This window comes from Anguilla anguilla, chromosome 8 (assembly GCF_013347855.1).
Source record: "Anguilla anguilla isolate fAngAng1 chromosome 8, fAngAng1.pri, whole genome shotgun sequence".
In the NCBI taxonomy this organism is placed as follows: domain Eukaryota; kingdom Metazoa; phylum Chordata; class Actinopteri; order Anguilliformes; family Anguillidae; genus Anguilla; species Anguilla anguilla.
Window position 1 is genome coordinate 34535235 of NC_049208.1, and position 14860 is coordinate 34550094.

General features: G+C 41.5%; 3 gene segments (V, D, J or C); 2 read left to right on the forward strand and 1 right to left on the reverse strand.

Annotated features, from left to right (window-relative positions):
* The first annotated feature begins 6199 nt into the window (after window positions 1-6199).
* Window positions 6200-6727, forward strand: LOC118233544. The segment is given in 2 exon segments: window positions 6200-6251; window positions 6420-6727. Coding segments are annotated over 2 exon segments (360 nt in total).
* A 2305-nt stretch (window positions 6728-9032) lies between these two features.
* Window positions 9033-13242, reverse strand: LOC118233623. The segment is given in 3 exon segments: window positions 9033-9621; window positions 10904-10955; window positions 13201-13242. Coding segments are annotated over 3 exon segments (414 nt in total).
* Window positions 13243-13913: 671 nt separating this feature from the next.
* On the forward strand, window positions 13914-14519 carry LOC118233624. The segment is given in 2 exon segments: window positions 13914-14014; window positions 14185-14519. Coding segments are annotated over 2 exon segments (387 nt in total).
* Window positions 14520-14860: the final 341 nt, after the last annotated feature.

Sequence of the window (14860 nt, forward strand, 5' to 3'; positions counted from 1 at the left end):
GAGACAAACATAAACCTTGACCAGAGTGATGGAAAGGTGAAAATGTGGAGAAAGAGCAGAATTGCTCTGGACCCTCAACATACTACTTCTTCTGTTAAGCATGGCGGAGGCATTGTGATGGCTTGGGCCTGTATGGCTACATCTGATGTTTTATGTTGCCTTCAGTAGTCTGATATTCCCAACCTAATGGGATCTCCAACATATTCTTGACTCTTAGAAAACTATGACAGGGTCATCACTTGAAAGCAGGGTTAGTTTCGGCTTTGCTAAGTTTGTGCTCGTTCAGGCTGGAAAGTGGGAACATGTATGTATGCCAATTTTCAGATAAATATGCATATATTGGAATGACAGGTATGCCATCCCTCCTAGTTATGCCTTGGCGGGTGGCATGGCCCATACCTATATACAGCACCAAGAGTTTGGCAGTTTTCAGGGTTTCCTACTATTCCTACAGCCAATTTACTCATGCATACGAAGCACTGTTTAAAAGCCTTTAATTAAAACTTGTTAAATCATCTGAAGAGAATGTGGTCATTCATCATTAATGTGTCACATGAAAGTATCAAATAACAAGCATTGCCTCATGGAAGAAAACATTATTTAAATTCATATTTTAAATAGCTTATGAAAACTTACACTCTAGAGAGGATATGTTTTACTTGGTTTGTTCCTAATATCAATGGCCATGTCTTCTACTGTGCAAAATCCCACAATATCGGGGACATTCAAATATACAATAAACAATATTTTTTCAAAATATTTTAACTGAAAAATTTCTCATCTCAGATACTTAACATTTGTCCTCATTATATTTTACTTTACAAGCATTACACTTTTTCATTGACCAAATTTAGTTTGGAAACTTAGGTTCACTGATTGCTGAACTCACAAATTAGACTGCGAAGAAATGCAGCTGGACATCCAATTTTACTCCAAGTTAAGGGGAAATGTCCTCTGAAACCAGGACTCAATCTTTATACTCCCATTGTCTGACTAATTTTGTACAGTAATGCCAAGATCTGATTTCAAAGAGGCTTCCAAGCTTCAGTCTATGTCTATGGGGAAAATCTACCATTAGTAAAGCAGTCCCAAAGTGAGGTCTCCAAGGTCTAGCCACACGGTGACCTAATTTCATGAATATTATGAAACGTTGCAAAACTATTTTCTTGAAATTCAAGTTTAACATATTTATTTCTTATTTATATAGGTTTTGTTATATTGGTAAGGGAAAATGCATAAAGATTTATTACAAGCAGTTTGAGAAAACGTCAGGATTCGGCTCTGTTTCTATTTTTCCTTTTTGGGCCACCAGATGGCAGCACTTCAGTTTGAGTTTCTGCTCGCTCCTCCTTTAGTTTCCCCAGTGTTAATTGGATCATTGTTTTCTATGATTCTATCATTGTTTCTCTCTGCGTCTCGTTATCCATCAATCAATCAACCAATCAAATTTTATTTGTATAGCGTATTTTACAGCAGTTGTCACAATACGCTTTACAGACAACCCTGGCCTAAACCCCCACAGGAGCAAGCCTAAGGCAACAGTGGCAAGGAAAAACTCCCTGTGGCAGATGGGAAGAAACCTTGGAAGGAACCAGGCTCAAGGGGGAAACCTATCCTCCTCTGGTCGGCTCAGGGTGCCGACTGGTGACCAGAATGTCAGCCAGTTTTATAAGATATGTGATGTGGCTCATATGATGGGTGGGGCCGGGTGGCGGTGATGGGGAACAGCAGGTGGCGACAGATGTGGGCAGGGTGGAGGCAATGACGAAGGAGGGGCTGGACCGCAGAGGTGGGGGAGACCAGACGACTCTCGAAGTACTCTCGAGGGTTGGGGCAAGAGCCCCGCCGGCAGCATGGGGAAGAGGGTAGAAACGGTAATTAGGGAATTTGCAATATAGCAGACAGTGAGTAAGGTGGCAGTGGTATGTATTGGGGGGACCCCGCCAGGAGTAGAATATAGCTGCATATCTACTAGGACAGGGATGGAGAGCCCATGCAGTGATGAGGGGTAGACAACAATACCCGCCTATCAAGAGCCAGCCCATATAAAGTTGTGTCACAGCTGATTGACAGGTGACAGTAAGGAAAGGATTGCCACCTACAAAGCTCTATGACTACAGGCTTCTCGCATCCTGTCTCCAGACTACAACTGATTGTAAGCCTGAGCATAGAGGTGCGTTTTTAATCTAGATTTAAATATTGAGACTGTGTCTGACTCCTTTATAAATTTTGGAAGCTGGTTCCACAATAGTGGGGCCCTGTAGGAGAAAGCCCTACCACCTTTTAGGTTTTTGGAAATTCTTGGGATGACCAAGTAGCCTGCGTCTTGGGATCGGAGTTACCCTGTGGGCTTATATGGTAGGAGCAGGTTAGATATGTACACAGGTGCACGTCCATGCAGAGCTTTAAAAGTCAGGAGCAAAACCTTGAAGTCTATCCTATGCTTAATGGGTAGCCAGTGAAGCAACGCTAGTACTGGTGTAATGTGCTCATACTTCTTAGTTCTAGTCAAGATACGAGCAGCTGCATTCTGCACAAGCTGGAGACTCTTTAACAAGTTATCCCTTCCCTGTCTGGTCTAATTGTGAATTGTGCTCACCTTTGTCTGATCAGTTTTCCTGTCTATTTAAGTTCTTTGCTTCCCTGACTCAGGTGCTGGTTCCTTGTGTTTCCGCATGTGTTTCTGCTTGTGTTTTCTGCCCGTGTGTTCCTGCCTATGTGTATTCTGCCCGACTATCTTGGATTTGCCTTGAGTTTGAGTTTTTCACACTCTGCGTTTGGGTCCTGGCCCCTGTTCCCTGACAGAAAAGCACTTAAAACAAGCAAAACACATCCTGGAAAAAGTAGTTGAAATACTAAGTGCAATATTTAAGACAAATTCCGCTCGCTTCATCTTTCGTTGGCTCCCGCTATTTTGATTGAGGTTATAAATGTACTTTCTGTCCTCTTACACATCAATTCCACAGGGAACGCACTGTTTTGGTTGTTTGCGTGGGCAGGTACCACACACAAATTGATTTGTCACATAGTCATCTTTGGTTACGTTCCGACCGCATTGCCAACCTGGCACTCAGTTTTCTTCCCAGGAGTGATGTGTGTGTGAGGTGATGCTGTGACCATGGCTGCTTTGGCAGCTGCTGCTTCTGAATTTCAGTGCTTCCTCCAGTCCCATTCACTTGCATGATTTTGCCATCCTGTAGTCTATTCAGAGTTTATATCTGAAGGTACATTTTCAGTGAAAACCAGAACGTATGTCAGGGGTGTTATTTTCAGGGAGTTATAAACCGATCTTTTCTAGAATACAATGGCCACAGTCATTGATCCCCACACTGATGTCAATAATCAAAGCAAATCACGTTCATCAAATAATTGCAGTGAATTAATTTTGTGTGATTATATGAGCAAAATTAGTTTTGATGGCTCTTGACTGAGAAATTTGTAACAAAGCATCTGCCATTCAGTTGCTGCATAGCGTGCCAGAGAAGAGAGAAACCAATCCACACCTGGTTATCAGCACCTGCTACCTATTGTTTGGTGGGGGGTTTTGTGAAGAAAATGGCACAAACTGCCTGTATTTCTTCAATGACTCTTTATTTTTATGTTTTTTTTTGTTTTTTTTACAGTTCTGACAATGCAGTTATTTTAAGCCCAGTTATTTTGGAAAAGTTATGGATGGAGGAGGGTATTACATTTGCATTGTTGGAGTACTTTGCATTTTAAAGTCCAGACATCCGATGGTGTCAGCCTTTCTAGTGTTAAAAACAACACGTAATGTATCATTATTTAACACACATCTGTGCCTGGTTAAGAAAAAAACATTTTGTGTAATTTCAACACAGTCTGTGTTAAAAAAAGTCCCACTTCCTAACACATTCATTGTACAGCATAATTGTAATGCAAAAGTAGTAACACAAAAGCTGTGTGTGGGATATTAACAAATCTTTTTTGAGAGTGTGGGCAAGAGAGATAAAAGCGAGCACCCCTGGGTGGGGCATGAAGTTCTTGCATCACGACAGATAAAAATAGCGGTGAATAGTCCACATGTCCCAGCCCTCTACAGACCCACTGCTGTTCACACACCAGAGCTCCTCTAACTGTGTGTGACAGGATTTGTATAGAGGAGGGGGCTTTGCATACCTGTCCTGCCTCACTGCTCCTCACACTTTAAGACCTCCAGTACTGATCAATGACTGTCCAGTCTTTTCACAGACACTGACACAGACAGAAATATGATGATGTCGGTCTTCCTACTGCTGGTTACACTGGGACTCTTTGTAGAAGGTGAGAAAGATGGAATTATTTTAACTTGGGATTTTAGTTATAGTTCACATATTTGTTGTTTATTTTTCACAACACAACTGTTTTCACAACAGGGCCATTATTGTCTGGCCAGAGTTACCAGAATATTAGTGTTTGACTATATTGATTTGTATTGACATCCATTTCCTTGTGCTCTTTTTCAGAATCAATGGCAGATATAGTCCTGACTCAGGATCCGGCAGCTTGGTCTGTTCAGCTGGGAGACACTGTCTCTATCAGCTGTACAGCCAGTCAGAGCGTTACTGGCTACTACCACTACCTCCACTGGTATCTGCAGAAACCTGGTCAGGCTCCTAAACTTCTGATTTATGTTTCCACAGAACGCCAGTCTGGGATTCCTGATCGTTTCAGTGGGAGTGGATCTGGGACTCAGTTTACACTGAAAATCACTGGAGTCCAGGCTGAAGATGCAGGAGATTATTACTGTCAGCAGGGTTATAGCACGCCGCTCACACAGTGATACAGAGCCGTACAAAAACCTCCCTCAGTCAGACTGCACAGAGACTGCACTGCTGCAGCTGGGATCTTCTGCAGGTGCTGAGGGGGGAAGCACTGACCCGAGACATTGAGGGGCTTTGCTCGAAAACATTGAGCTACAGTGGATTATTATGAAATCATTCAGATTCTCTATTCAAAAAGATTACACTACATTTTAATTTCAATGCATCCTAGCCTTTATTTAGGAATGTAATTTCGATGAATTTCCAATGATTATGTATTTTGAATTCATTGTAAAAGAGTTTAACACAAGATGTCACAGAACCCAGCAGCAGTGAACAGCAGGCAGTCCAGCACAGTGGAGTCACTCAGTCCAGAGCTCTCCCAGCACACATCACACAGGCTGCTGTTACACACCCTGACCAATCAGAGCACCAATGCTGCTTCTGATCTGATCCTCTATCACCATAATAAAGGAGCACAAACTACAGTCTGATAGGCACTGCTGACCAATCCTGTGAGCCGCTGTGTAGAAGAGAACACATCATTATCTGAATGGTCACCTTAGGAGGGAGGGATTCATTCAGCCCAGTTGTCCCTTTCTCACTGAGGACATAGTGATTCCTCTGGTTGACTGTTTGCCTGCAGTCTGCCTGTACCATCTGCACAATGTGAGCTCCCAGATTCAGTGGCTGCGCTGCTCAGCTGGCTGAGAGCAAAATGAAAATTAGTGGCTGCTGTCAGGACATGGGAAAAAGCAGGATTTTCTGTGCTCTCCAGGACTGATGGAGGAATTACAGTTTAGATAAAAAATTACGATAAACCTTTGTTTAAAACATGGAATACAATTTTGCAAGGTTAAGTCAGTTTTCCAATATTTAAGCACAAGCATGTTCATTGCTAGTTGTCAAAATTCAATTGCATTAAATTTAAAAAAGAATGTTTTCTGAGTGAAATCAGAGAATATTCATTATAATCTTGTGTTTCACTTTTCATAAATTCTAAACAGATGGACTGCACCTGAATTATTTCCGGAGTCTGACTGATGTCCTTTACTGTCTGATCTCCCATAAAGAAACTAAAATTATAACACACAATGTGAATTTATTCAACACATTTTTTAGACAATGATAAGCCATATTCAGCCTGCATGTATTCACCAGTTATACTTACAAAATCATACATTACAAAGCCAAAAATAGTAATATTGACTTTCAAATGCTTGACTGGGGAAAACAGCAGTGAATAGAGCACGTGTCCCAGCTCTCCATAGACCACTGCTGTTCACACATCAGAGCTCCTCTAACTGTGTGTGACAGGATTTGTATAGAGGAAGGGGCTTTGCATACCTGTCCTGCCTCACTGCTCCACACACTTTAAGACCCCCAGTACAGATCAGTGACTGTCCAGTCCTTTCACAGACACTGACACAGGGAGCAGTATGATGATGTCAAACTTTCTACTGCTGGTGATGCTGGGACTCCTTAAACAGGGTGAGAAAGACAAATCGATTTTAAATTGGAATTTCAGTTTTGGTTCACATTTTCTTTTATACTTCTTTTAAACAATGACCTTGTTTTATCATCAAATTCACCAGAATATTGCATGTTGTTTGTCAATATTATTGTGATTGTCATCCATTTCCCTGCTTTGTTTTTCAGAATCAATGGCAGATATAATTCTGACTCAGTCTCCATCAGCTCAGTCTGTTCAGCTGGGAGACACTGTTTCTATCAGCTGTACAACCAGTCAGAGTGTGGGCAGCTGGCTCAGCTGGTACCTGCAGAAACCTGGTCAGGCTCCTAAACTTCTGATTTATTATGCCACAAGTCGCCAGTCTGGGATTCCTGATCGTTTCAGTGGGAGTGGATCTGGGACTCAGTTTACACTGAAAATCACTGGAGTCCAGGCTGAAGATGCAGGAGATTATTACTGTCAGCAGTACAACAGCTACCCGCTCACACAGTGATACAGAGCCGTACAAAAACCTCCCTCAGTCAGACTGCACAGAGACTGCACTGCTGCAGCTGGGACCTACTGCAGGTGCTGAGCGGGGAGGCACTGTTCTGGAACACCAGTATTTACAACAGGGCTGTAGGGGGCGACAATGAGCCACAGTCCTGAATGCACCCCTCTCTGTACTGAAGAGGAGCTGCTCTGTGTCACACAGAACCTATAACAGAGCTGCTGCTGAACCACACACACTTCTGTACGACTACATCACAGGGAACACAGAGTATCATTTCACAAGCAGCAATGATCACCTGGGTGTACTGAGTCCACCCAAAAGCAGAGTATGTGTACTTTCTCCTAGAGGAGGAAGGAGTGGGATTTCAAATGAACTGCTGTCTGAAGGGTATTTTGAGTTGAATACATACATTAGAGTTTATGTAATTAAAGGTGTTTCTATTCAGAAGGTATCCTGGTGACATCTCAGCCACGATGCACTGAATCGCAGAATTTATTATTTTCTGCGACAGTATTTCTTTGATTGGCACGATCATCATATTATTTTAAGTTTCAAATTTTGTTATTAGTTATTCAATTTAACCACAACGTAGCATGATACAGCATGGATAGAATTCCATAACAAGCTCCCATATAATTAAATTTGATCATTTTAAACTCAAAAGATATCAATGCATTCATTTTGAATTGATATCCCTTGAGCTTAATGTATTCAATTGCACAGGCATCCATTATATTTCAGGCATGGGGTCAGTACAGGGTTAGTATTATCAAAACCTGTTTGTGTTTGCTGAATAAATGCAGCATTGTGTATCTGGAAATTTGAAGGATGGAATATATAAAAGTGTAAGAAAACCCCTCAGATACCCGTCAAGTGTCAAGGTCACCAACTGTAAGAGACCCCTCTGATGCATCAAACAGCAGAAGTATCTGAGTGGAGAAGAAATGGGTGCACTCTTACCTGGTGCTACATGGAACAGGACTAATTTAATATTATTTCAATTATTTGACTCCAAAATAATGTTTTAACCTGTAACCTAACAGTTATGGGGACCTATTTTTCTCCATTCGAGAAGTGCAACATATACAATTAAATTTTTCAGTCCATGAAATCACAAGGAAACATTTAAATGACTAAAACATTCATTGAAGCCACTGAAAATTTTAAAATGGAGAAAATACAATTTTTTGGACAATCTTTGGATAATGTGAAATACAAATAGAAATTGTAATCATCAAATTTTTGAATATGTTGTTTTCTGAATATTTATGAATCGAGAATGCATTCTTCTTTACTTTATTCATTGTTGCATTTAAAATGAAAGCATAATTATTTCTTGGCTGCTAATCTTCATTTAAAAAATAATTTCTCACTTGAATGCACAATTGAATTTTTAGATTTCACAGTATTTATGATTATAGACATTTTAAGTTTTCTTATATTGTGATACTTAAACTTTAAATTTAAGTATCACATTATTTTTCAGCACAGATAAGTAAGGGTGCATGTTTCCTCACATGTGAAATCTCTAATCTATTCTTAGCTAACTATGAAAATGAGCCCTCTACCTTCTCAAGCTCAAACAGCTGTCTCAGTGGTGGGGTATTTTGGGCTGAGAAACTGCAAGCTGTGGGGGTGAAACTCAGATTTGCATATGCAGGGCGGGGCAGGCTGGTTCTGCTGTCCCTCAGTGGGACTGACTCAATCTGGGAATAGAGCAGCACTGTGGCCAGGTGTCTGGGCCGTCCCCAGGGGGTTAGTGTGAGCAGAGCACACATCCTGCTGCACAGAACTGCACTGAGCGCGCTCACACATCACTGCTCCTCTCAGCAGGCCTCCAGAGCTGGGACTGCCCCTCCTTAACTGATTCCAGATCAGTAATTTCACACACAACCTCTCATCACCTCCATCTGGTCTCTGTCTCCTTTGAGTTGGTATATAGTAATTTTGTAATTAATTATAATTGTATTTTCCATGAAAAGAAATCTCATGTAATATTTCTTAGTGATTTCTCAATACATTTGTGTCAAATATACTATACAGACAGGAATGAAAACCTATTTAGAATTAAACCACTGACTCAATAAATGATATATATTCATTTCCAATTAACGCATTTTTAAAGTTGTATTTTTATTATCTTATTTGAATTCTTAGGATTATTGCAAAAATATTTTCAGTGGCAAGAATGTAATTGTGATTTTATCAGAGTGAGGGTTGACCTCTTGCTGGAATCACTACAGATATTGCACAAAAACATCACTAGCAGAAAGTCTATTTTTTATAATAACAGCCAGTCAAACAATAACTTTTCAAAGAATCTTTATTATTTCAATGACTTTTATCTAACAGCTATTGCCAAAATCACACAAACACAAATAAGAAGGCAGGTATGCATATTTGTTGAGGACACAAGCAGAGCACATGTGAGACATTAGCAGTGACAGCTCAGGCTGGAGGAAGGATTCACACACAGGCCCAGCTCAGTGTGCAGCAGTAAGGAGCAGAGAGGCTGAGAGCAGAGCAGGGTAAACACAGTGTGATCAGAGTGTGTGAGCTGGGCCTGCACCCGCCCTACTCAGCACAGTCAGCTCTCCTCAGTGTCTGAGGGGGGGCAGACTGGGAGCCCTTTGTGGCCTCACAGGTCAGTGACCCCGCCTTCATCCAGTCGTCCGCACTGAGAGTCAGGGAGCTGCTCCAGCTGTACAGGCCGTCCTTCCCCAGGACCCCGGCGCTCCCGGCCACGCCCGAGCTCCTACTGGTACCGTCCACTTTCCAGCGCAGAGTCCAGTCTGACGGGAAGCCCTTGTTGGCCAGACACACCAGTGTGGCTTTCCCCTGCTTCACCTCCACACTGGAGGGGGGCAGGACTGTGAGGGCGGGAACTGTGTCACCTGGGAGACACGGCAGAGACAGTGAGGTCAGACAGTGGACACCCCCACGCCCCCCCCCCCCCCCCCCCCCCACCCCCATGTGTCAATCATTCTGTCCTTAAAATGAGACTGAGACGTGAAATGTCATACAGAAGTTATCACTTACAACTAATTTGGAATGTCTGAATAGACTTTATTCCCATTTGCTTCATATTCTACAATATAAAGTACATTGGCATTATTAAAGGTTCTGTCTGCATGCATTCATTATTATCAGATCGTGACGGTATTACTTAACAATGATAAAATTCTTCATCACAACCAGAACTGCTTCTAGTGCAGTACTTTCAATTTACTCCACTTTTGCAGCTTATTTCAGGAGCCTACCATAGACCCAATACAATACGCAGAACGTCTTGCAAAAGAATGGATACATAATGATATTCACGCTGAAAACCTACAGAATGAACCACGAGGTTCCCGTTGTGTTCCTTCACGTGTATGAACTGAACGCGCACTCCGGCAGCAAGAAACAATTTTCATAGAACTTTTACATTAAGTTTTCAAAAGAATGACCCATTTGGTAAATATTTTCATTGCATTGGAAATTCCTCGCTTTTTAAAAAAAATCTAAAATATAAACATAATATACCGTAGACTAGAGAATGTTATGACATCAGAACATAAGAACATAAGTCTGTAATGTAACAACAATTTTTATATAATAATGCGATCGCAAATAAACATTAAAATGAACTAAATCTGAATGAATAAAACGATCGGATTTCATAACCAACACAAACGACAAGGTGTATGAAGTAGGCTATGATCCAATTTCATTTTAAAGTGTGAAAAATAAATAACTCTGATTAAATCATTTTAATTTTTTATATTTAGTGTTAGGTGGACAACATTATTTTATTCCACATTTCTGAGAAAGAGATTGTAATTTATGGCACGGTCTGCAAAACGACATTCTCCTACAGAGTGATCCTGCCGACGGCAAGGGAGCCAATGCAATTTAATTTAGTTCACCTCGAGCGCAAAATAGAAAGTTATTGCAGTACGGTCATCTAAACATCAATAGGCCTACGATAAAGACAAACTGCCTGAAGTCAATATGGGCTAGAATAAAAAGTATTTGACATCATTTGACAATCTGACTAACATTTCTGTTTTTCATTCACGCATCTCCAGAATTACAATTTTGATTCACGACATCGAACGTCGGAAAATTGCAGCATATTAAAAAAAGGAACGCAAAAACATCGACAGGTGAAGGATGTGGAAGAGAATTACTTACGTCCAACTGACAGTTTTGTGCCGCCACCAAAAGTGTACCACAGTGATACAGACTCATTCACGCGCAGTACAAAAACCTCTCACTCTAGAGACACAGCCGACCGTTGGCTTTTCCATTCTTCAAGACTTCACGCAGCTTTTCAAATGTACCAACGATTCGCTTGTAAAGAATGTGTTGCATGTAATTGGATTTGTATGTATCCGACGCAAATGTAGGCTATAGTACTCTTTTGAGCTTTTCACATGCATATCTTTTATTTTATTTCTAGCTCAACGACTGATTCAGCCGGCAGAAAATAGAATGTGGAATGTAAAATGCAAACAACCCGCAGAAACGTAATGTAAAATGAATGTATTAAAACAGATAGAATCTTCTAATATTTCTGCGGAAAATGTTGAAAAGCCTTGTTTGTATAGCCACTTACTGCCGACTTCCAGTTTGGTCCCGCCACCGAAAGTGCACCACAGTGATTGAGTCTAATTAACCGGCCGTACAAAAACCTGCCTGTTCCCCAGATCTTTGATCCGACGGACTGTGTAGCGTTAGGAGGTCCCCTGCTGGAGAATCTTGGAACGACAATGAAGACGATCGAAAAACAGATCAACTAAAGGGGACATGGTGTTTCAGTCATTAATATTAAATATGCTTCAAAGCATATTCTGTGACTAATGCTCATAGATGCAAATGAAATGATAAATTATGTGACTGTGACAGGAGTAGTAGTGCAAGATGAGCAGATGAACGCTCATCACCTCCTCTGGATGGCATCGTAGATACCTGCTATTGGCAAACCTCGGAGGCATTCAGTACCAAGGACAGCCACAATGGTAATTATTCAATTATTCAACAGTTTAGTCCTTGTATCTTTCTTTGTCTTTATCAGACCGCATTTTGAACACAACTTTAAAAGATATCATTCTTGAGCCAATGGCCACTTCAACTTCATTTAGTATTTTTATTTGATCAATACCACTGTTGCCCCTGAAGTAATAACACTGATACTAAAGTGGAAGTTTCAGTCTCTTGACACTGACAGATCTCAGTCTGTTAAAGTGAACAATAAGTACTTTGTGTATTCCTAGGTAAACTCAGGAGTACCTCACGGATCTGTGTTTAGTCCTATGCTCTTAATTTCTGTACACAGTCCCCCTTGGGTAATATCATAAGCAGACACGGTGTTAACTATCACTGCATTGCAGATGATGCACAACTTTATATACCTTTTAAACCAGGTGATGTTGATCCGCTAGCCAAGTTAGCAGCCTGTCTTAAACACGTAAAGGCTTGGGTGACCCAAAATTTCCCTATGTTGAATTCTATTGAGACTGAGATACTCGTAGTAGGTCCCAAATCTCCTAGAGATAAATTTTTACAGTTTTCTTTAAATATAAATGGCTTCTCTGCCTCTGCCAAAGTAGTTATCATACGTTTCATTCAAATTTCTCCTTTCAGGCTCACATTAATTATATCATAAATGTGGCCCTCTTCCACCTGAGGAACATATCTTTATTATGAAAGATGATGTCCCTCCAGGATGCTGAAAAAATGGTTTCAGTGGTTTTCCTCCAGAATATCTTTGTGAGTGACTTATTCCAAACTCTCCTCATCAAGGAATAAGTAACTCACAAATATTATTTGGCTCACAAGATAATGGGTATGTGAAAATTCCATATTTATTTAAAATTACAATGGGTGGTAGAGCCTTCTCTTATAGAGCTTCCATCTCCTTCTGCATATGCAGGCTTCATACGCATCGCCATCTTTAAGTGTAGGCTCAATACTTCTTCAGTCGATCCTATAGGTTAGTCATTCCTATAGATCTATATACTCTTAAATGGTCAAGTATAATCATGGAGTTTATGAACTTTGATGTGGGTGTCTGGGTTGCTGAGCAGACCGGGGCAAACTTGCAGTAATGCCACTCAAACCAGCAGGACCAGATGCTCACTTATCAAATATAAGGAGCACTTGTCAATGGGCTGTTTACACACATTCAATGTGTCAAGCGAACCATTACAGAGCTCACACTCTAGGTAGCTTAGCATCAAGCGTCAAGCTGGTCTACATGGAGCAGATACAATTGGTAGTTCGGTAAAGTCCATATAATGTTTATTCTAGTTTTTTTGGGCAAAGACTACATTTACCTTGCATGTTAAAAATATTTATAGTGCCTGACTTTATCGTCTCTGTTTCTTTTTCCCTGGGGATCCTTCCCCTCACTTGCCCTGAGTTCAGAGATCAATTTTCCTTGCTTCCTTGCCTTGAGTTCAAGGGATTGCTGCAGCCCTGTCCCTCACTCTGGTCATGGACCGCTGCAGACCTGTTCCTTCCATAACCATGCCTCGACGCAGCCTGGAGCTCCAGATGTATCACCTGGACTCTGACTCTCTAAACTGCACTATACTGAACTAGACAATTTGGTCTTCAATTATTCCAGTTGTCTTTATCTGTGCTCTGGGTTTCCCCATGTCTTCAGCTGCAGTGAAAGGGTTACAGGTGAGAACAGACTCCCAGTTTACTGGGGTTCACTGAGGGCCACAGACAGTCAGCATCTGTGGGGAGAATCACACACCATTAGTGAAGCAGTCCCAGAGTGAGGTCCCCAGGCTCTGGGCAGTGGCCTTTTAATCTGGAGGTGGGGGGGGGCTCTAAGTGCTGAAGCTGGAGCCCCTCCTGGAAGAGCCTGCTCCCAATCACTGAAGAACTGGTGTAATTACTGCAGTTCTGTTTGTATTCCTTCACTCTGGCCTCTGACTGCTTTTCATGATCCTGCACACACTGGGAATCGGGAGAGGTGACGAGAAAGAGAGAGAAAACAAGCACAGCTGGGCGGGGCACGCAGTCCCTGCATCACAATGGGGAAAAACAGCAGTGAATAGAGCACGTGTCCCAGCCCTCTACAGACCCACTGCTGTTCACACATCAGAGCTCCTCTAACTGTGTGTGACAGGATTTGTATAGAGGAAGGGGCTTTGCATACCTGTCCTGCCTCACTGCTCCACACACTTTAAGACCCCCAGTGCTGATCAGTGATCATAGACACTGGCACAGGCAGAATTATGATGATGTCAGTCTTTCTACTGCTGGTGATGCTGGGACTCTTTGCTCAGGGTGAGAAAACCTCATTTCGTTGTAATTGATCACTTGGGGTTTTAGTCATATTTTAATAAATGTTTGGTAATTTTTCACAAAATCTTTTGCTGTTTTTATATTCAAATTCACAATTATATATAAACATTACTGAAATATTTATGTTCAAACTAACGTTTATTCTTTTTCAGAATCAATGGCAGATATAGTCCTGACTCAGTCTCCGTCAACTCAGTCTGTTCAGCTGGGAGACACTGTCTCTATCAGCTGTACAGCCAGTCAGAGTGTTTACACTGACAGGAATGGCAACAACCTCTACTGGTACCAGCAGAAACCTGGTCAGGCTCCTAAACTTCTCATTTATTATGCCACAAGTCGCCAGTCTGGGATTCCTGATCGTTTCAGTGGGAGTGGATCTGGGACTCAGTTTACACTGAAAATCACTGGAGTCCAGGCTGAAGATGCAGGAGATTATTACTGTCAGAGTTTCCACTACATCAACAGTAAATATATATTCACACAGTGATACAGAGCCGTACAAAAACCTCCCTCAGTCAGACTGCACAGAGACTGCACTGCTGCAGCTGGGACCTACTGCAGGTGCTGAGGGGGGAGCTACTCACCCAAGACTTTGAGAGGTCTGCTCGAAAACAATGAGCTACAGTGGATTATTATGAAATCATTTAGATTCTCTATTCAAAAAGATTACACTACATTTTAATTTCAGTGCATCCTAGAATGTAATTTTGATGAATTTCCAATGATTATGTATTTTGAATTCTTTGTAAAATAGTTTAACACAAGATGTCACAGAACCCAGCAGCAGTGAACAGCAGGCAGTCCAGCACAGTGCTGCACACACTTTAA